The sequence below is a fragment of the Orbicella franksi genome, chromosome 1 (genome assembly GCF_964199315.1).
Source record: "Orbicella franksi chromosome 1, jaOrbFran1.1, whole genome shotgun sequence".
Classification (NCBI taxonomy): Eukaryota; Metazoa; Cnidaria; class Anthozoa; order Scleractinia; family Merulinidae; genus Orbicella; species Orbicella franksi.
This window is the reverse complement of record NC_138145.1, coordinates 21,038,370-21,060,177: the sequence shown is the minus strand read 5'-3', so window position 1 is coordinate 21,060,177 and position 21,808 is coordinate 21,038,370. Positions and strand designations below refer to the sequence as shown.

The 21,808-nt window shown below is 38.5% G+C and overlaps 3 protein-coding genes and 1 pseudogene across 3 annotated transcripts; 3 read left to right on the top strand and 1 right to left on the bottom strand.

Moving 5' to 3' along the window:
- Positions 1-37: 37 nt before the first annotated feature.
- LOC145496855 (uncharacterized) lies at positions 38-13,326 on the top strand. The gene is made up of 11 exons (XM_081476621.1): positions 38-600; positions 1,167-1,275; positions 1,689-1,802; positions 2,922-2,967; positions 3,555-4,537; positions 4,875-4,967; positions 5,446-5,538; positions 11,326-11,499; positions 11,798-11,895; positions 12,408-12,538; positions 13,020-13,326. Exons 1-11 carry the CDS (start codon positions 134-136, stop codon positions 13,187-13,189), a joined length of 2,478 nt encoding a protein of 825 aa, XP_081332747.1. The 5' UTR covers positions 38-133; the 3' UTR covers positions 13,190-13,326.
- Positions 7,122-9,946, top strand: LOC145496267 (uncharacterized; annotated as a pseudogene).
- Positions 10,153-11,216, bottom strand: LOC145496873 (uncharacterized). Its single transcript, XM_081476645.1, has 3 exons — positions 11,017-11,216; positions 10,822-10,907; positions 10,153-10,586 (listed from the first exon to the last, which is right to left on the bottom strand). The coding sequence occupies exons 1-3, from the start codon at positions 11,170-11,172 to the stop codon at positions 10,154-10,156; spliced, it is 675 nt and encodes a 224-aa protein (XP_081332771.1). The 5' UTR covers positions 11,173-11,216; the 3' UTR covers position 10,153.
- A 976-nt stretch (positions 13,327-14,302) lies between the features above and the next one.
- LOC145496865 (uncharacterized) lies at positions 14,303-21,808 on the top strand. The gene is made up of 5 exons (XM_081476633.1): positions 14,303-17,834; positions 18,262-18,375; positions 19,501-19,546; positions 20,337-21,319; positions 21,661-21,808. The coding sequence occupies exons 1-5, from the start codon at positions 17,673-17,675 to the stop codon at positions 21,802-21,804; spliced, it is 1,449 nt and encodes a 482-aa protein (XP_081332759.1). The 5' UTR covers positions 14,303-17,672; the 3' UTR covers positions 21,805-21,808.

Sequence of the window (21,808 nt, the reverse complement as noted above, 5' to 3'; positions counted from 1 at the left end):
CACCATTTTAATCTGTTCTTCTATTCGGCGGTTGCCGGAGTTCAAACTGTTTACAAAACGTTTATAGGTGTAGTCCCGGCTAATTGCACCCTTATGTTTTCAGAGAAGAACAAGCAACAAACAATCTGGAGTAATGAGGGCAGGGGAACGGCTATCGTGTGCAGTTGGAAATGTGTTCAATGACACCTATACACAACTTCTATTCTCATTCGCAATCCTATTCTACATGAAAGTACTGGAACTTTCAGCTTCACAAGCAGGGCTGATAGTTCTCATTGGAGAACTTTCAGACGCTGCTATGTCTCTGATATCTGGGTACCTTGGCGACAATGTCAATGTTCCTGTCTTGTCGAACAAAATCGGGAGACGAAAATCTTGGCATCTCCTTGCAACATTTTTAATGGCAATATGCGTCCCTCTTTTGTTCAACAAGTGCTTTTTGTGTGATGGAAGAGATCAAAGCTGGCTTCCACTTGTCTACTTTGGTTTCCTTTCGGCGTTGGTTAAGATGTCCTTTAACATGGTGGCAATAAATTATTTGGCATTTGTCACCGATGTCGCTGAAAAAGTCTCGGAATTTACGGCCGTTGTTGCCTTAAGGTTTGTGCCAAATAACTTTGGTTTTATATTTACGTAGTAGCTATGCTGCATTAATGAACGTGGCATTTGAATCTCTCTGTCTCTCTGTCTGGAATCCAGATCCCCTCCGTATTAAAGCGGTTGGTCTGTATTCAAGTTAACTAAACGTGCCATCCCCTCAGACACGGTCAATTCAAGTAAGCGTTCTATCGCGAATACCGTTCTCTTACTGGTCACGCCACTCACTATCTATTCTGTTGTAGATTGTGAGTGATCTAGAAGTGTGCGGTTGTTAACAAAATGGTGACCTCTCCTTTGCGTTTTCGAATCGTTTGTGAAGAGGATCTAGGTAACTTACTAGTTGAGTTTTGAGCGATTAGTAGATTTATATTAAAACAATTCGATTATTCGCTCTCGATTTCCACGCGTGATTGAAATTTCGAGTACAGAATCTAATTGTTAACGATTGTAGCAAACTAATTTTCTGCACGTCGACGACTTACTGTCGCACATGCACTTACTATTGTACAGACAATGTATCGCTCTTGATGTGTAATCAGTCCTTTTTCGTTTGCTCTAATAACTAGTACAATGTTTACCTTCGCGAGTGGTGTTTATGTTTACGTCATCGCATGGGCTCTTCTTGGACAAGACAGTGGAGATAGTCTGGGGCCTATACACCTATCAGATTTTGCGGTTAGTAAACTAATTAGTTGATTTTTTTAATTTAAAAAAACGTCCATGTTTAGCGCTAACAAGGACGCAGAGAGTCTAGAGCAGACAGAATGGTAAGAGTCTAGATGTAGGCTTCACCTCGAGGGTATAACTCTACCAACTCCTCAAAACTGTGAAGGTTCAGCTGAATACAGTTATGGAGCACTTTCTTTTTCAGTGTTTTAACTGAAGTGCTCTGAATCTATGTTTGCCAGTTAAGGTCCCGTCAGCACTACAGCATCACAACTGAAAGCGTTGGGAAAAGAACGACTATGTCAACTATGAATAGTCTTCTTGTAGTTCTAAGCTTAACGTATAGCTCCTTAATGGTAGTCGTGGTTACCTATTTGGCCGTCTGAATATGTCGCTCTTTGCATCTTCTCTCTATCTTACAGTATCTCTCTTGGATTGCAACTGGAACAGGAATCCTTTTCGCAAACATTTTCTACATTGGGACTAAAGAACCTCGCAAGACACGTGAAAGAAAACGGAGTGCATATATTGACATGGTGTGTAAAGACAGGCTAAGTTAGTGATCTTCGCCTTAAAGTTAATCGAGGTAAATTAACCGTCGCACCAAATTTGAAAAAGGTGCGCCAAAGTTTTAAGCGCTAGCTATAGCCCTTTGTCGGAGCAGCTTGTAGAAACTCGGTGCGGCGTTTAGTTTACGTTACATCGACTTCTAGTTGACAATCAATAAAGAATTCCTCTTGCCCTTCGACAGAGGATAACTGTTTCGATAGAAGCCAATTACTTTTATAAGTCAAGAATTTTTCTTGTTTTTGATTTCTTTTAAAATTTTTTTAAGATGTTGTAAGTCAACTGTAAGCAGTTATCAACGAGAAACTGATCACGGTTTTAGTTAGAATGTTGATCTCGCTGTCATCATAGTTCAGTATTCCCTGGTCAATCTTGTAGCTAGACTAGGGATTTCGTTCTTTTTTCAGACAGTACGTTAGAGCACTTGCAAGCTGAGCGAAACTGGAACTTGAGAGCATTTTATATGTATTTCACTGTAGGAAAAAAGAGAGTTACACAAATAAGTTCATGTTACAGCCCTCAAAACTTATAGCTGTAAAGTGCAACGTTAATTAAGGTTCGAAACGAGTACCTTAAAAAGTCTACTTAGTTTTAGCTTGAGTACCTTGAAGTTTGTCCTCTGCCACCCTTTATTCACATGTATGCAAATAAAATAAAGCACAGGTACATTGTAGGGGTCGCAGTGGCCTAATGCTGATCGCGTTCGAATCCAAATCGAACTGTGCGGGTTCTATCCCTGGCCGGCCGCGGTGACATTGTGTTGGGGAGGACTCTTTACTCTCTCAGTGCCTTTCTCCACCCGGGTGTAAAAATGGGTGCGACGAATTTAATACTGGGGGTAGCACTGCGATGGACTAGCATCCCATCCAGGCGTTTTGACAGGCTTGGCCCGAGGCGATACAGACTCTTTGTTACCTTTACATGCACATTACACACTGCTATGCCATGACGTTCAAAACATTATTGCTGTCCTTTCTCGGCTATCTGCACTATAGTTAGGATGCGCATCAGTTTTACAATAATTTGGGGTCCTGTGTTGAGACCCTGAGTTCAACGCATTTTAACAACATTAATTTAATCTCATTTAGAATATTGGCGGATTATTCATGTTAGCCTTTGAAACGGAAAATCAAAGTAAGTCTAAAAATAATGGTAGTAAAATGTCAGCATGGATTTCAAGCGTTCAATAAATGTTTGTAATAATGTTTTCGCCCAAACTTTGTTTGGGGAAATTGTTGGCTCTTGAGGTTTTTAACGTGACGAGCCAAATAGACCTTTTACAGATACGGGGGCCATTTTGAGTTGTATTGTTTCATATAGCTATCATGGGATGCTTAGGGTGCAAAGTAGCATGTATTTACCCCCTAAGCATCTTGTAATAGACCATAATAGCTTTTTGAAACGATGCAATTCAAAATGGCCGACTTATCGTTAAAAAAAGTCTATTGCCCTATCCAAACTAGAACATTTTCTGCTTCTTTTCACTTTTTTGCAATTATACGTATGCGAGTTTCTACGAAGAACTGAATGAAGGAGTGACACACATGTACCACTTCATCCTCGTTTATTATCTGATTGGCGGCAAAAAAAGATCATCCTCCTCCTTACGCATTTTCTTTACTCTTGATTTTTGGACTAGCGAACAATATGTTAATGTAAACAGCGACACAGCTGTTTATATTGTTGATTTGCCACTTTCTTTTTTTTTCTTTTGATATAAGACTCACGGAAGGCCAGTCTGGTTCATTCAATTGTTGACATGTTTGTGACATCGTCGAATGAAAACTCAGACCAGCGGGAAAAAGGACATCCAGACACAGTGGATCTTGAAACTCGCCTGAGGAAAAGAAGTTTACTGCAGAATTTTGTTGAAGTTCTATTCTATGACGATGAAGACGAGATTGATCAAAGTCCATCACAAACTGAGATTCAAAAAACATCTCAGGAAGATCCTCAGGGTGATGCAAGAAAACAAATGGTTCTAGGACTACAGAAGTTAGACCGTGATCGCAAAAAAAGCTTGTTAGTACGTGTTATTGATGGACTCCTATCTAGATCAGACCACAGCCAACAAGATTTGTCAACTGAGAGCATCGAAGACCACGTTAGAGTCAACATTGCAAATGAAGAACATGCAACTGGCGAAAGCTGGAGGCAAGAAGGACTACAGGACATGCAAAGAGAAGACAACTGGGGCAACAACACTACAGTGGATTCAGTTAAAAGAGAAATAGAAATCGATCAAGAAGACAAGCCTACATCGGTTCAAGCCAAATGTAGACCACGAAAAAACGGAATCGTGTCGAGTACAATTGATGGACAACTTGGTTTACCCAACTTTGGTTTTGAAGATGAAAGAAGCGACGAAATAGAGGAAGAATGCTCCAACGATACTTCAGTTCAACGAAGACAAAAAAAGTCAGTGACTTTCAGTTTGTCGGAATTGCCTCTCGTGTCATTACTGAACGAGGATGGGGCAAGCGATTTCAAACTGGATACGTCCGATGAGAAGCTGCCAACCATCACGGAAAGAAGTCAGGAAGAATATAAAAAAACGGAGTCTGTTGAGGATGGCTGTAATCCTTCAGCTTCAGAAGATAAAAAGAAAGTGCTTGGTCTTCCTGTTTCATCAAATATTAATCCAGTTATGAAAAGACGTCCTAGCACAATCAAACACTGGCTGGGAGATCCAAACTTGTATAAGGTTTGTATATATTGCATCTTTTAAACAAACCCGTTTAAATCTTCCCAAATAATACTACGATGCAGAAATACAAAGTACTCGAACATTACAATATTATTTAGATAGCAAATAAAACCGCACGCCTAATCATTTAAGTAGTTTATATTATAAATTGAAAGTCAGCGTCCGATTTTATCTGTCCAATCCTTTTATACTGACCCGGTATTACACTTGCTTAAAATTGTGTTTTTTAAACATTAAAGACAAGCTTGACAAATCGGAGAATGATGTTTTCACCAAAGAGCTTTTGTTTTAGAAATGTCATGTCTAAGAATATATTTATTGATATTGTTTCCAGGTAGCGATTATCTTCACATGTGCAGGCCTTGTAAGAAACACAGTTTTCACATATTTACCACTGTTTCTTACAGAAAGATTACAATTTGCAAAGGTAAATATTGTATCGGTTTATTTTCCTAAGTATCGTTTTGAAGGTACATAATTCGTCTAAAGCAAAATGCTGGAAGGGGTTACCAGCAACAACAATCCATTTTCTTAGATGATTTTTAGGAATACATTTTTCTCAATTTATATCACAGCGTTAAGCTTTTTCGCTTTCTTGAATTTTCAATCCGTTTTTTCCTCTTCTTTCTTTCAATGTTAACAACTGAAATACACATCACAGTTAGTTAATGAGTACATTTTACCATATACAAATATATTGTCTTTTTCGAACAATAAAATAAATCTGAGCAATCAGGGAAGAGCAATCCAACTCAATACGTTTCTGAAATTTAGTACATGCAGATATCGATTCAATAAACATAGCTCCTTCGTTTATATTCCCGTACGTTAAGAACAAGCTGGAAATATTTTTTTCATTCTGATGAACATCACCGATTTGTTTTATTGCGCCCTTTGTCGTCTAGGAAGCCATTGCCTATTTTTCATTGGTTCTTTTGATAAGTGCATCTTTCTCGAGCATCCTTTGCGAAAAACTCAACAAGAAGATTGGAAGCAAGGTAATGACATGACGTAAATATCTATTAAAATTCATGCGTTTATCTCACAAGCCAGGAGGGTGTCTGAAACATCTGGCGTCTGGCATGGAGATTGATATATTGCTACACTTGGCTGGAATGATTGTTCATCACATGTCAGTTACTCCATAGTGTTTTACCCATTTCATTTCATTCAGTAAGGTGTTTGGGGAAGGGGTGTGGAGGTAGAGCATACGAAACTTTCGTTTTCATTTGAAGCTCACAAGGCTCAAACCGTGGAGAGGCTAAGAACAGCCTTACGTAATTAATCACAAGTTAGGTCACTTTTCATCGAGGATTTCAGGACATTGTTACTCAGTTCAATTGTCGGACTGTGTCATTTGCCAGTTCCACCACTGGCATCTGGAGAACAGCCCATACCTAAAGAAAAAAACAACAACTTAATAATAAATGAGGAATGAAACAAAAACACCCAAAGACACATAGCCAGAAATTCCATACAGCATGGCTGCCAAGCATGCGCAGGGGGCACACATGTGGATTTAAATATGGCGGCCGAACATAGAGAGAGTGTAGAGAGTAATGTAAACTTTGCCAGTTTTTGCTAATGTTGCCTAAAACACAGCTTTCCCCAGCTTAAAAATGCGAAACACAATGTAAAAACAACAGTTTATTCGAACAACATGCGACGATAAAATTGTTTTAGTCGGTGCCTTTTACTGGTACGTAACCTCAGAAATAAGCGTACCTTTCTCCCATAAGTCTCTGTAAATGGTGGTTACCTTCATATTTTCTTAAGCTCTTGATGCAAAGATCGTCGTACCGACACATTTCCCCAGCATTGCATTCGAAAGATAAGATGAAAAGCTCGCCAATTAAGATATCTTCTCCCATATAAACAGCAGCTAAGGCAGTGCCATTTCAAGATAAAAAGTGCTATTTTCTGTAAATGTCATCAACGAAGTGAGAGCCATTACACTGAGGCAAGAATGGCCGTTGCTCCTGTCTGTTTTCGTTCTCTTCGACAGCCATTTTTGTTTTTCCTCGTTTCCTTGGTCAGTGGTGTTCCCTCTTGCAATAGGAAAGCCGCTGAACATGAGAACCGGCAGGATTTGGAAAAAAGCGGGAAGATTGCGGGAAAATCTTGGGAAAATAAAATATTTATAAATGCCATGTCTGAACTACCACCAAATAAATCATTTCAACCTTGGAAAATCGATATTGTAGATAAATCTTTGCAATATACAAGAAACATAGCAACAAGAAAGGTAGCCTTAACAATTTCTTTGGCATATTCAACCATTAAAGAGTGGTATTATCTTGTGAGGGAGCAAGAAAAGTTTCAAGCAGCGGGTCAAGATGCTAATTCCTCTCATCAAGAAGGTGAGTAATTTTGTCCTGATATTTACAACCTTGTAAACTTTTTGGTATATTTTCTTAACCTTCTCTGGTGATTCCTTGATAAGAAGGTAGGGGTGGTCGAGAGTGAAAGGGGAAGGGAATATCCATAAGATGAAAGATACAAAGTAACATAACATAAAAAAGTATATATATAATCATCACCAACATTTCAGCTGCATAAAATGTACTTCACGAGGCCTTAACATGACCCTGATGAAGGCCAGTCTATCCAGCTAAAAAAAGGTGATGTGAGAGCAAAATACATCATTTTTGTCCTCATTATTTTGTGATCTACCATACACTTTATTATCAACAGGATCTCCTTTTTTCAGTGGATACTTTTTTTGTGGGTTCAAATCTCACTCACCTTTAATTTTCTTTTAAATATATATTCAGTAAATATGATTATTTACAGTGTATAAAGCCAGGATTCTCTTCTATACTGTCCATTGATTGATTGATTTATGCCTGAGAGTATGTTTGTTTTTATTGATTATTTTTTTAAATTTTCTTTTAGAAACTACAAACAACTCTGAGAATATCAACTTCCTCTGGAACTATAGAGGCCTCCAGGGAATTCTATATACCAAAAGCAATGGGAAGGCCAAGTTTTACTATGTCAATGATGGAAGAAAGCTAATGTTTCCAGATTTAATTGATATGTGTACACCAGCACATGCATTTGTAATCAAAGATGACATGGGTACACGCCAAAATGTCCATGAGCAGTTTGCAAAAAGAGCAGCAAATGTTCTATCACTGTATCGCACAAATAAAGGTAAGAGAAACTGGGAGCAATTGGATGAGAAAACATTGAAATTTCATTTACATGAAGACCAATTAGCTTCTTTTCAAGAGGTTGAAGATGAGGTAGTTTCTCTACAAAATGATCTACAAGAATGGAAAGCAGCACATGCAAACCTGGAGGCAGAAAAAAAAACCTTTTTGATGAAATGAAGGACACTATCAACAGAATGGGTAAGGAACTATGTCAACTTCAAAATACCAACAATCAACTTCAAGAGTATATCAAATGCCTTGAGAAAGATGAAGGGTTTTCCTACAATGGAAAAAAAATTTCTGAGACTAAGAACAGACAGCGCACATTGAAGGCTTTCCTGACTAGAGCTGAAACAGCTTTGTGGTTTTCACAAGCATTTGGCCTTCATGTTGAATCACTTAGAGTTAAAGAGGCAAACACAGGGAAAACATACGAAGTAAATGTTGAAACCAAAGCACAAAAATCAGGCGAATGTTCAAATCCTGTTACTAACATAAACGATTCCGACATGGAAAAAGTTGAACAAATTCTTTATTTTCTTGATAAATTCTGTGTCCGAGATGAATTTTACCACGAATTTAGCATGATTGAAAATGGTCTTCCAAGATCTTATCTGATTAAACAATGCAGAAATGATCTGGACAAACTTTGTCATGTGACACCTACTCCTGGAACAAATGAAGGTGCACAAGTATCATTTGAATCACTTCTCTTGCAGCAAATTTCAGCTTTTAAAAAGGAAAATCCAGAGTTTGATTTTGGCAATGAAACACTAAAAATAAAAATCAGTGGGGATGGAGCTAAAATGACACAGAAATCTAATTACATTCTTCTCTCTTGTGCACTACTCCAGAAACAAGACGAAGTTATGTCTGCCAAAGAAAATCATACCATTGCAGTAGTCAATGGTAGTGAAAAGTATGAAACACTACAGGTATCTTTCAAGACTACATTTTCAGAAATAAATTCTCTGATTGACAAAGGCACTATTAGTGTTGATGGTCAAGAAGTTAAGCTTGAGTTTTTCCTAGGAGGGGACTATAAATTTCTACTGACAGTCATGGGACTTAAGGGGGCTACATCTTTATATGCCTGCCTATGGTGTAAAATCCATAAAGACAAAAGGTGGGAAACAGACAAGCATTTCCATCACTTTAATTCACCACCAATGATGAGAACACTATTGGAAATTAAGGAGCTGGTGAAGAAAGGAAAAGGTGATTACTGCTGTGTGAAGGAACCACTTTTGAACATAGACCTTGACCATGTCATTGTAGATGAGTTACACCTGCTGCTACGTGTAATGGATGTGATGCTAGACAACATTATCACTGAAGTCATTGACTGGGATAAGATTGAAGATTTCGAAAAATCATCCAAAGAGCCTCAAGGCATCCATTTGAAAAAGCTCGTGAGTGAGATCAGATCCTATGGTGTGGGTTTTGATGTTTGGGAACTCCGAAATCCAGCTGACAATAAAGGCACTGGAAAGTATGAATTTACAAGTCTGTTTGGAAACGACAAGAAGAAAATTCTCTCCTTGCTACCAGAAAATCTCTGTAAAGTGCTGCAGCCAAATACCTGCACTGAAATATCCAAGGTGTGGAGTGATTTCAGAAGTTTGTATGAAGACATAAATTCCTGGTCCTCAGACAAATCTGTTGACACTTTTTGGCACAAGGCACAAAACTGGTTGGAGACCTTTATTTCTCTCAGAGGAAAGAGAATTGGCTATGAAAGAAAGAGAATTACTCCATATATGCATGTACTTTTTGCTCATGTCCCTTATTTCCTCCATACACATAAATCTCTAAAAGTATTCACTGGTCAAGGAGTTGAGAAAAACAATGACTCAGCAAGGAATGTAGTGCTTCGAAAATCAAACCACTTTGACTCAGTTGGAGATATTCTTAGACTTGAAAACAGACAATGGCTTCTAAGAGAAAGAGAAAGAGCAAGCAGAAAGTACACAAAACACAATTCTCAATACTGGGAGCAAGAAATCAGTGTCAAGCGTGCGGGTAAAAAGAGACAACCTGAAGCAAACATACCCACCATGGAAAGCAACAACTCGCCAGACACATCTACATCACAAGTTCAGAATGAACAACCCCAAGCAAGAAATGGCACAGATCATGAAAGGCCGGGAAATAAAAGAAAAAGGCATATAGACGATGGGGGAAAAGGAAACAGAAAAGGGAAAGGAAAGGGTAAACAAACAAAACAGAAAAAAAAAAGAGTCTAGCCTGAGCAGCTACAAAGCATGCACATAAACAGAGGAATCTTCAAAATATAAACAAATATAAACAACAATTTCAAAGCCTTTATGTAACTTTCTGACTTGACATAACAACATAATTTCTTAGAAGCAGGGTTATTAATGCGCTTAATAAGCAGGGTATTAGCTTGTACCTAAACCCATCTAAAAGCATGCATTCACATTCTCAGTTTCAATCACAATACTGCAATTGAGCGCTTGTTAAAACTTAAACTTACTTTTTCGAGATGGTATCTGGGCTTAGGTACAAGCTTCCCCTCCACAAGTTTATGTGTCTGTGGTCCCAAGCTCACAAAAGGTTTTGCTCTAATTGGAAATATGACTTGTGTGCCATCTCCAAGGTTGTCTATGTAAGAGTCCCAGTCGGGACATTCTTTTAAAAAAGAACAGCGGTTAAAGTCAGTCTTCTCTAACAAAGTACAACCAGATTTTGTGCTGGGTCTTCCTCGTCCTCTAAAAATATAATTAAAGACATCATGTCTAATTTCTACTACAGTTGTGGCTGAGGCTGTCTGATGTTTGCTCTTGAGATGCTGGAGAATAGCAACTGCCAGTAGATCAGATCCCTCTTTAATTCTTTCCTCTGAGGGTTTGGACATTCTAAATGCCCTAAAGAAAATAGTTGGGATCCATTATTGTCTAAAATACATGCAATATTTTTGCAGAAAGTGAAACAATAACCAAATAAAAACACTAACAAAATTGCTTATAATGCGAAAGATGACATAAAATTGTTATCTTCTCTTCTCGTGTCCCAAACTATTTCGTACTAGATCGAGGAGTAGTAAAAAATTAAGTTCGTACGTTTAATTTTGACTGGACAAAATAATGCTAAAAGAAGCACCTTATTGCGGTTTTATTAAGGTCTTCCTCCACTTCCCACGTGTTCTCCAGCGAACTGTACCCTTTCCAACGAATTAGGTACTCATTCTTAAAGACAAAATACATAGAACACTTGTTTATGTGTGCGGTAAAAAGTGTACACAAGGTTATCAATTCATTAGTGACGTTACGTGCTTCAAACAAGCGTCTTATTTACCTTTCCTTTATTTCTCCTGCAGCTTAAAACTCTTTCCACTTGAAAGTAAGGGCCTTTTTTCCTTTTCCACCGACTCTCAATGAAATCTGCCGTATTGAGAGCATTTAAGCTCCGATAATAGCCTTGGGAATGCTTTCCTCTTCGTTTATCCGCCATCTTGAATGCAGAAATTTACGCGCCCGCCGTTCGAGCCGCTGACTGTACGGGATTTCTGGCTATGAGGAAAAATTATGAATTGAAATCATCCTTTCCCACATAGGTATCAAACGTATTGTTTTTTCTCAACTCTTCATTGATTTGCTCTTGCAGTGGAGTTACTTACTGGCAGCTTCCTTTGTGGTGGGTGGTGTCGTTTGGAGTTATTTTCAAACTCCCTCCACCAGGCAAGCGACCTATGCACCCGTCATAATAATAGGATTTGGAATGTCCGTTATGTACGTCATGTCAACGGCTTTTGTCACTGAACTGATAGGAGACAATAAGGTTTGTGATTTGGGGAAATACTGTAAGTTTAATTTTAAACAGGTTTGTTCCGTAGCATACGTAATGTCAAGTTTTAGTAAGAAACTGTTTTGTTTTATTACGTCCAACTGCGCTTCTTGTGTTTAGTTCTTAATCAGTAACCTTTGTTGGCCTTTGAACAAGAGTTTGCATGAGTAAGATATAATTGGCATCTAGCTGGTACCTTGAAGAGGTAGTTTTCATTCCTCGATGGCTAATCGATGACATAAGTGACAATGCAATCAATCAATGAAGACTGTGTGGCCCATCTATTTTGCAGGACAGCAGTGGTTTAGTGTTTTCCATTATAGTTGTAATGACCAGGGTCTCAAGTGGTGGTATAGTGATCGGCATACAAAGCTTTTATCCGGAAAACGAGTAAGTACATCTATACACTCACCCACCAGCTAATCCATCCATCCATCCATCCATCCGTCCATCCGTCCACCCGTCCGTCCGTCCATCCATCTACTAAAAGAGGCTACAATGAAGAAATATTTAATATTACTAGAAATATAGCGCAATAAGTTAGAATGTTGATAAAAATCAAACTATGCAACTTCATTCTTGATCGTTTACCAAGCTCTCTTTCATGGCAACCTAACATCTGATCCCACATTTAGGGAAATCAGATTTACCAGATTATCCGCATGGTCGGTAGCGAAGAAGATGTCCGATTTTGAATTTTAAATTATTTAAGTATATTATGTATTGTATTGATTTTACTTTCTTTCAAGTCTGATTATGCGAATTTTATCCACTTTAACTTGTAGGTTAATTAGGTATTAGGTGGTTACAAACGACCCCTCTAGCATGCAATGCATTTAATCTTATCGTGTTTAAATAAAGGATCTTGCTTACTTACTTACTTGTTTTCTCTCTTATCGTAGCTCGAACTCAGATGAGGCGATTAGTAATTACGTACAGCACGTCTTTGTAATGGCGCCTGGGGTATTAAGTTTGGTTGGATCTCTGCTTGTTTTATGCTTGCAACCTTCTGTGTTGGCCTGTAAGGCGAAAGGTGGGCGATGTATGTATGGATAAGTTGGTCCATTAACGAAAGAAACTTTTAGTGTCATTGGGTGTCATTATTACTTTCCGTTTTCGTCACCCTTATAGTATAGAATGAACAGAGACTCCCAATTGAAATCATGCTTTGTCAGTCAAAGTAGATTCTTTGTCCCAAGTTTAAGTTTTTAGTTTATAGTGGAAAGCCTCTTTAAAGGATCGGAGCGTCTTCACGGGTCTCTGCTTTTGCTTGCTCTGCATCTCAAGCCTTTGATCTCTTTATTTCAAGTTAGAGATGGAAAAAATTTGGAGTAGAAATTGATGTCAAATCTAGTTAGTGTTGAATAAATTGATTTCAAAGTTACATCTACAGGTCTGGCATTAGGTTCTCCAAATTAAGTTTCCCTCATTCCTGATACTGAAAAATGTTCACGTACAGAAACACTGAAATTTTAGTTGATAACGCCGTCTCTGCTTAATGCTTTCTTTTATAGCGCTAGATGAGAACACAGAAATTCAGGCAGACGAAGACAAATCTCCACCCGATGAGGTTACTTCGAAGTTTTCATCCATTGACACAGCAACACCAAACGTTTCCCAGGATGTCAACCTAAATACTACCGTGGTTTTAATGCCTTCATATCCTCAGGACACCAAACTTTAGACGTCTTTGTGTCAGATTCATTGTGCATGAACAATTTTCGTGTCGACACAGCTAGAAGACGTGTTATTTTCATGTGTATATTCATGTGAAAAATTATCTGATATATAGGTATTATATAGGTCTTGTGAAGGTGAATTAATCAACATGATACGAGCGTGGGACAAAGAAAAATTCTGAGTCCCCGACAGGAATCGAACCCATGACCTCCCGAACACCGGGCGGGCGCTCTATCCACTGAGCTACGAGAACTCATGGAGAGCAAGGTCATTTAACTAAGTTCATATATGACAGGTGTCCTACATACTGCTTATAAGGTAAGGTATAAGGTTCTAAGGTGTAAGGCATAGGCCTTACATGGTAAATGTTGTAATTTTCAAAGTAGCGAAGGCGAAGAACCTTTTAATAAATTGCACTAGTAGGGAATGACTTCTTTTTTTCAGATCAGAAACAAAATCAGAAACTTCAATTCATGATAAATAGCCATTACTTTATTTATCGAGGGTTAACACATGATAGTGGACATCCATTAACAAACTTGTGGCCCTCACTTAGATAAATCTAAAAATGCAATATTTTATAATACTTAATTGAAAAAAACTCTAAAAACTAAATAACTCTAACAAACATAAATACAAAGCATCAGAAACAATAAATACAATAAAACAAAGGACAAAATGATAAGACAGACTAAACAGTAAATAAAACTGATTAAGAGAAATTAAACTGCGACAATAACCATTGGTTGTCCGAAAAAAACGTTTCCGCATTGCTTGTTTAAAAGATTGAACCGATGGTTTTTCTCTCAGGTCAATAGGTAAGGCGCTCCACAACTGAGATGTGTTAACTGCAAAAGACTTTCCACCTTTCCAATTTTCTTTTAAAACGAGGGCAAATAAAGTTAAGACTTCTATACCTAGTTGACCTTAAATGTCTATGACTATTAAGAACCAAGCTACTAGTTAAAAACTCTGAAGCGTCATTGTTGATTCTTTCGTATGCCAATACACACTTAAAAACTTTCGCTTCCTCATAGACTGGAATCCAGGTAAGCTTATCAAATAATGGAACAGATGGACAAAATAGTCCCGCGTCCAATATAATCTTAGCCGCCCTTTTCTGCAGATGAAGAAGCCTCTGTAGATCTCTGTCTCTTGCCTTTACTACAACGTGCTAGCCACGCAGTATTTAGATAGTTAAAAACTGACTTGATTGTCGCATTGCAATACAAAAGACGCTGCTTAGTTGGTAAAAACGGTTTCAATTTTGCTAACTTCGCTTTCGATTTCGAAATTCAAAGTCCACGTTAACCCATCCTTATCGACTGAATTATTGAGGGTTGATTTCTTCTGAAAATACTTGGGAAAGCTCATATTTCTTTGGTATTGTCAAAATACAAAACGTGCCTGTACCTGTTTAGTTTTAAACGACATTCTGCTTGCCGCCAGAATCAGATATTTAAATAGACCCTTGGTCAAGTTGCATGTGTGTTAGACTGTAGTGTCGGGAATCTGAATTACCTTGCAGAAGCAGAGATAGAATCTACGTATGTTTCTTTGAAGCTTGTTCTCTCACTTCTGTTTTCATAAGGAAGGGAAGTACGCCTAGATACTTACTCACCAGCTACAACATATGAGTGGGAGGATTGCTAGTTCCTCTCTCAGTTTGAATCAGACATTGAAGTAGTTACAAACTGAAGCTATTTTTGGGCACCGCACGAGTGTCTACTTTCCGTTGCCTGATCTCTTTGAGTTCTAAAATAATTCCTCTCTACCTTACACCAAACATATTAATAATTTTGCCATTCGTTCTAACTCCGATTTGAGCACGATTGTTTATTAAAAAACATTTATTACTAGGATCGTTTGTTCGGGAATCGATACTACCCTTCCAGTTAGCCATGTAAATTTCCAGTGAATTATCTCAATGCTGTTTAATGAAATAGGATGCTATGATCATTTAAAATTGATGGAAAAATTTTCTTTTCAAGCGTGAAAGGATCCAACAGAGCATCTGAATTCAGCACTTCCTTTTCACTTCAGGCCTTATTTCAGTAATGACTATAGGACGAAAAATTTGCAAATGTGATAAACGCGAATCTTAGAGGAATAGTAATCTTTGCTTTGAAGTTTGAGAGGCATGTGGCGAACAAAACAGGACGATTCACTTCAGTGGCTGCTGCTTCTTCCCTTAATTCAGTATCATTCAATTATCACGTTTTTGGGCGGTACCAGACATCGCTTCATTTAATCCAGAGATCATCACGTTTATGGGTGGTATCATACCTAGCTCGTCATTAAATATTGTGTGCCTGAGTGCTTCTTCCTCTCTTTTGTGTCAGATATGGTGTAGTTAGGAATGAAATCTATTTTTGAGCACCTTTTGTCTATTTTCCTTTGTTTTGCTCTCAGCCGACTAAGGAAGACATTTATTTACGTGCAATTATCTTGGCGCATGCGGGTTTATCGTGCTATAACTGACTGCGTATTCACAACTGTTACGGGTTTTCCAGTCGGTGTGAACGTGTCTTTTGCAAATTTCTGATTCCTGTGGCTAGTGTTTCTTAGATGAACTTAAAGCTCAGTATTGTAAATCAGATAAATAACAGTTGTCATTCATTGAAATCTCTCTTTTTCACAATCGCACTCATGACCGCACTCGTCACCGTCAGTGGTCACGTGGTCTTGTCCAGTGACGTGTGGAGGAGCCGGTTATACAAGGACTCAAAGGCAGACTGCAAGAGTCGTAAATATCACCAAAGTACCAGTGGTTACATCTTTAATTCAAAGAAAGTTCGATACATTCGTAATCAGATTTAAAGCCAGATCGGAGATTAGCCTTGGTTGGATTTATGGTGCGACCGCTTCTAGTTTAATTGTCCTAATCTTGCCAGTACATGTAGAGGCTTTCAGCGTGCGCTACTTATCTCATTTTAATCTGTTCCTCTATTGTGTTTTTGCCGGAGGTTTGTTTTCAACCACACAGAACGACGTAAAATAAATGTGCTGTTGTTGTTTCTCAGGTACACCTGCAGGCGAGTATTTTAAAATAGATAAAGAACAATTGTCATTCAAACTTCCGTTTTTCACAATCACACTCATGACGTCCGAACACGTCGGGGCAGGTGACGCTGTCTGGTCCAGTGACGTGTGAAGGAACTGGTTACAGAAGGATTTAAAGAAAGACGCCTAGACCGGTCTTAACAGCTGAAATTAAAGGTACATTCAGTACAGTCGTAATTAGATTTGAAGCCAGACAATAGAATAGCCTTGCTTGAATTTATCCACGGTAGGGACCCACTCTGGTTTAGTTGTCCTAATCTTGTAAGTACATGTAGAGATCATTTCTTTTATCGTGCGTTACTTGGTGCACCATTTTAATCTGTTCCTCTATTGTGCGGTTGCCGGAGTTCAAAATGTATATAAAATGTTTCTAGGTGTAGTCCCGGCTAATTGCACCCTTCATATTTTCAGAGAAGAACAAGCAACAAACAATCTGGAGTAATGAGGGCAACGGAACGTCTATCGTGTGCAGTTGGAAATGTGTTCAATGACACCTATACACAACTTCTATTCTCATTCGCAATCCTATTCTACATGAAAGTACTGGAACTTTCAGCTTCACAAGCAGGGCTGATAGTTCTCATTGGAGAACTTTCAGACGCTGCTATGTCTCTGATATCTGGGTACCTTGGCGACAATGTCAATGTTCCTGTCCTGTCGAACAAAATCGGGAGACGAAAATCTTGGCATCTCCTTGCAACATTTTTAATGGCAATATGCGTCCCTCTTTTGTTCAACAAGTGCTTTTTGTGCGATGGAAGAGATCAAAGCTGGCTTCCACTTGTCTACTTTGGCTTACTCTCGGCGTTGGTTAAGATATGCTTTAACATGGTGGCAATAAATCATTTGGCATTTGTCACCGATGTCGCTGAAAAAGTCTCGGAATTTACGGCCGTTGTTGCCGTAAGGTTTGTGCCAAATAACTTTGGTTTTATATTTACATACTAGCTATGCTGCACTAATGAGCGTGGCATTTGAATCTCTCTGTCTCTCTGTCTGGAATCCAGATCCCCTCCGTATTAAAGCGGTGGGACTGTATTCAAGTTAACTAAACGTGCCTTTCCCTCAGACACGGTCAATTCAAGTAAGCGTTCTATCGCAAATACCGTTCTCTTACTGGTCATGCCACTCACTATCTATTCTGTTGTAGATAGTGAGTGATCAGGCTAGAAGTATGCGGCTGTTAACAAAAGGTGGCCTCTCCTTTGCGTTTTCGAATTGTGTGTGAAGAGGATCTAGGTAATTTACTAGTTAAATTTTGAACGATGAGTAGATTTATATTAAAACAATTCGATTATTCGCTCTCGATTTCCACGCGTGATTGAAATTTCCAGTACAGAATCTAATTGTTGACGATTGTAGCAGACTAATTTTCTGCACGTCGACGACTTACTGTCGCACATGCACTTACTATTGTACAGACAATGTATCGCTTTTTATGTGCAATTAGTCCTTTTTCGTTTGATCTAATAACTAGGACAATGTTTACCTTCGCGAGTGGTGTTTATGTTTACGTCATCGCATGGGCTCTTCTTGGACAAGACAGTGGAGATAGCCTGGGGCCTATACACCTATCAGATTTTGCGGTTAGTAAACTAATAAGCCGTTAAAGTCATTAGTTGATTTTTTAATTTAAGAAAAGGTCCATGTTTAGCGCTAACAGGGACGCAGAGAGTCTAGAGCACACAGAATTGTAAGAGTCAAGATGTAGGCTTCACCTCAAGGGTATAACTCTACCAACTCCTAAAACTATGAAGGTGCAGCTGAATACAGTTATGGAGCTCTTTCTTTTTCAGTGTTTTAACTGAAGTGTTCTCAATCTATGTTTGCCAGTTAAGGTCCCGTCAGCACTACAGCATCACAACTGAAAGCGTTAGGAAAAGATTCGTCCTTGTCAACTATGAATATTCTTCTTGTAGTTCTAAGCTTAACGTATAGCTCTTTGTGGTAGTCATGGTTACCTATTTGGCCGTCTGAATATGTCGCTATTTGTATCTTCTCTCTATCTTACAGTATCTCTCTTGGATTGCAACTGGAACAGGAATCCTTTTCGCAAACATTTTCTACATTGGGACTAAAGAACCTTGCAAGACACGCGAAAGAAAACGGAGTGCATATATCGATATGGTGTGTAAAGACAGGCTAAGTTAGTGATCTTCGCCTTAAAGTTAATCAAGGTGAATTAACCGTCGTCCCAAATTTTAAAAAGGTGCGCCGGCGTTTTAGGCGCTGGCTATAGCCCTTTGTCGGAGCAGCTTGTAGAAACTCGGTACAGTGTTTAGTTTACGTTACATCGACTTCTAGTTGATAATCAATGAAGTATTCCACTTGCCCTTCGACAGAGGATAACTGTTTCGATAGAAGCCAATTACTTTTATAAGTCAAGAATTTTACTTGTTTTTGATTTCTTTTAAAATTTTTTTAAGATGTTGTAAGTCAACTGTAAGCAGTTATCAACGAGAAACTGATCACGGTTTTAGTTAGAATGTTGATCTCGCTGTCATCATAGTTCAGTATTCCCTGGTCAATCTTGTAGCTAGACTAGGGATTTCGTTCTTTTTTCAGACAGTACGTTAGAGCACTTGCAAGCTGAGCGAAACTGGAACTTGAGAGCATTTTATATGTATTTCACTGTAGGAAAAAAGAGATTTACACAAATAAGTTCATGTTACAGCCCTTAAAACTTATAGCTGTAAAGTACAACGTTAATTAAGGTTTGAAACGAGTACCTTAAAAGGTCCACTTAGTTGTAGCTTGAGTACCTTGAAGCTTGTCCTTTGCCACCCTTTATTCATATACATGGAAATAAAATAACGCACAGGTACATTGTATGGGGTGCAGTGGCCTAATGCTGATTGCGTTCGAATCCAAATCGAACTGTGCGGGTTCTAGCCCTAGCCGGTGACATTGTGTTGTGTTCTTGGGGAAGACTCTTAACTGTCTTGGTGCCTCTTTCCACCCGGGTGTAAAAATGGGTGCGATGAATTTAATGCTGGGGGTAGCACTGCGATGGACTAGCATCCCATCCAGGCGTTATGAGAGGCTTGGCCCGAGGCGATACAGACTCTTTGTTACCTTAACATGCACATTACACACTGCTATGCCATGACGTTCGAAACATTTATTATTGCTGTCCTTTCTCGGCTATCTGCACTATAGTTAAGATGCGCATCAGTTTTACAATAATTTGGTGTCCTGTGTTAAGACTATGAGTTCAACGCATTTTAAAAATACTAATTTCATCTCATTTAGAATGTTGGCGGATCATTCATGTTAGCCTTTGAAACGGAAAATCAAAGTAAGTCTAAAACTAATGGTAGTAAAATGTCAGCATGGATTTCAAGCGTTCAATAGTCGTTTGGAATCGGCCTTTTTAAAATCTGTTATTGCGCTTATTCTTCATTCATTGTAAAACGGTTTCCAAAGGCAACAATAATGAAGCTTTACTTTCGCCCAAACTTTATTTGGGGAAATTGTTGGCTCTTGAGGTTTTAAACGTGACGAACCAAATGGACCTTTTTACCGATACGGCGGCCATTTTGAGTTGCATTGTTTTATATAGCTATTATGGGATGCTTAGGGTGCAAAGTAGTATATAGTTACCCCCTAAGCATCACATAATAACTATCTGAAACAATGAATTTCAAAATTGCCGTCAAGTCGGTAAAAAAGACTAGTGCTCTATCCAAACTGGAAGATTTTCTGCTTCTTTTCACTTTTTTGCAATTATACGTATGAGAGTTTTTACGAAGAACTGAATGAAGGAGTGACACACATGTACTACTTCATCCTCGTTCACTATCTGATTGACGGCAAAAAAAGATCATCCTCCTCCTTACGCGTTTTCTTTACTCTTGATTTTCATCTTAGAGTTTGGTTAAATTATGAACAGAGGTCAGTAAATAATTATCTTTTGGTTTCGATATGAAACTCACGAAAACGCTCCTTTGGAGTAGCGAACTCCATGTTAATATAAACAGCGACACAACTGTTTATATTGTTGATTTGCCCCTTAAAATTTGTGAGAACTATGAAAAACGGTCAATAAATAAAATAATTTTTCTTATTTTTTGTTCTTTTGATATAAGACTCACGGAAGGCCAGTCTGGTTCATTCAATTGTTGACATGTTTGTGACTTCGTCGAATGACAAACCAGACAAGGAAAAAGAAGGACATCAAGGCACGGTGGAACATGAAACTCGCCTGAGGAAAAGAAGTTTACTGCAGAATTTTGTTGAAGTTTTATTCTATGACGATGAAGACGAGATTGATCAAAGTCCATCACAAACTGAGATTCAAAAAACACCTCAGGAAGATCCTCAGGGTGATGCAAGAAAGCAAATGGTTCTAGGACTAAAGAAGTTAGACCGTGATCGTAAAAAAAGTTTGTTAGTACGTGTTATTGATGGACTCCTATCTAGACCAGACCACAGCCAAAAAGATTTGTCAACTGAGAGCATCGAAGACCACGTTAGAGTCGACATTGCAGATGAAGAATATGCACTTGGCGAAAACTGGAGGCAAGAAGGGATCCAGGACATACGAGGTAAAGACAACCGCGGCAACAACACTACTGCAGATTCAGTCAAAAGAGCAATCGAAATCGACCAAGAAGACAAGCCTACAACGGTTTCAGCCAAATGTAGGCAACGAAGAAACGGAATTGTGTCGAGCACAATCGATGGACAACTTGGTCTACCCAATTTTGGTTTTGAAGATGAAAGCAGCGAAGAAATAGAGGAAGAATGCTCCAGCGATACTTCAGGTCAACGAAGACACAAAAAGTCAGTGACTTTGAGTTTGTCGGAATTGCCTGTCATGCCACTACCGAACGAGGATGGGGGAAACGATTTCAAATTGGATGCGACCGATAAGAAGATGGCGACCGTCACGGAAAGAAGTCAGGAAGAAGATAAAGAAACTGAGTCTGTTGAGGATGGCTGTAATCCTTCAGCTTCAGACGATAAAAAGAAAGTGCTTGGTCTTCCTGTTTCATCAAAAACTAATCCAGTTAAGAAAAGACGTCCTAACACAATCAAACACTGGCTGAGAGATCCAAACTTGTATAAGGTTTGTATATATTGCATCTTTAAACAAAAATGGTAACCAATTAAATTTTCCCGAATAATACTATAATGCAGAAATACAAAGAATGTTACAATATTATTTAGATAGCAAATAAAACCGCACGCCCTATCATTTAAGTAGTTCACATTATAAATTGAAAGTCAGCGTCCGATTTTATCTGGCCAATCCTTTTATAATGAGCCAGTATTACACTTGCTTAAAATTGTAACTTTTTGAACATTAAAGACTACCTTGACAAATCGGAAAAAAGATGTTTTAACCAAAGAGCTTTTGTTTTAGGAATGTCACGTCTAAGAATATATATTTATTGATATTATTTCCAGGTAGCGGTTATCTTCACATGTGCAGGCCTTGTAAGAAACACAGTTTTCACATATTTACCACTGTTTCTTACAGAAAGATTACAATTTGCAAAGGTAAATATTGTATCGGTTTATTTTCCTACGTATCGTTTGGAAAGTACATAATTCG

Bases quoted from the DNA above. Each gene is read 5' to 3' on its own strand.
- LOC145496855 (XM_081476621.1), top strand. From the start codon at position 134: ATGAGGGCAGGGGAACGGCTATCGTGTGCAGTTGGAAATGTGTTCAAT. The intron at 601-1,166 runs GTTTGTGCCAAA...TCTAATAACTAG, and splicing joins ACGGCCGTTGTTGCCTTAAG to TACAATGTTTACCTTCGCGA. The intron at 11,896-12,407 runs GTAAGTACATCT...CTCTTATCGTAG, and splicing joins AGCTTTTATCCGGAAAACGA to CTCGAACTCAGATGAGGCGA.
- LOC145496873 (XM_081476645.1), bottom strand. From the start codon at position 11,172: ATGGCGGATAAACGAAGAGGAAAGCATTCCCAAGGCTATTATCGGAGC. The intron at 10,908-11,016 runs GTAAATAAGACG...TTTGTCTTTAAG, and splicing joins GCAGGAGAAATAAAGGAAAG to AATGAGTACCTAATTCGTTG. The intron at 10,587-10,821 runs GTGCTTCTTTTA...TATTTTCTTTAG, and splicing joins CTTAATAAAACCGCAATAAG to GGCATTTAGAATGTCCAAAC.
- LOC145496865 (XM_081476633.1), top strand. From the start codon at position 17,673: ATGTATCGCTTTTTATGTGCAATTAGTCCTTTTTCGTTTGATCTAATA. The intron at 19,547-20,336 runs GTAAGTCTAAAA...TTTTGATATAAG, and splicing joins CTTTGAAACGGAAAATCAAA to ACTCACGGAAGGCCAGTCTG. The intron at 21,320-21,660 runs GTTTGTATATAT...TATTATTTCCAG, and splicing joins GAGATCCAAACTTGTATAAG to GTAGCGGTTATCTTCACATG.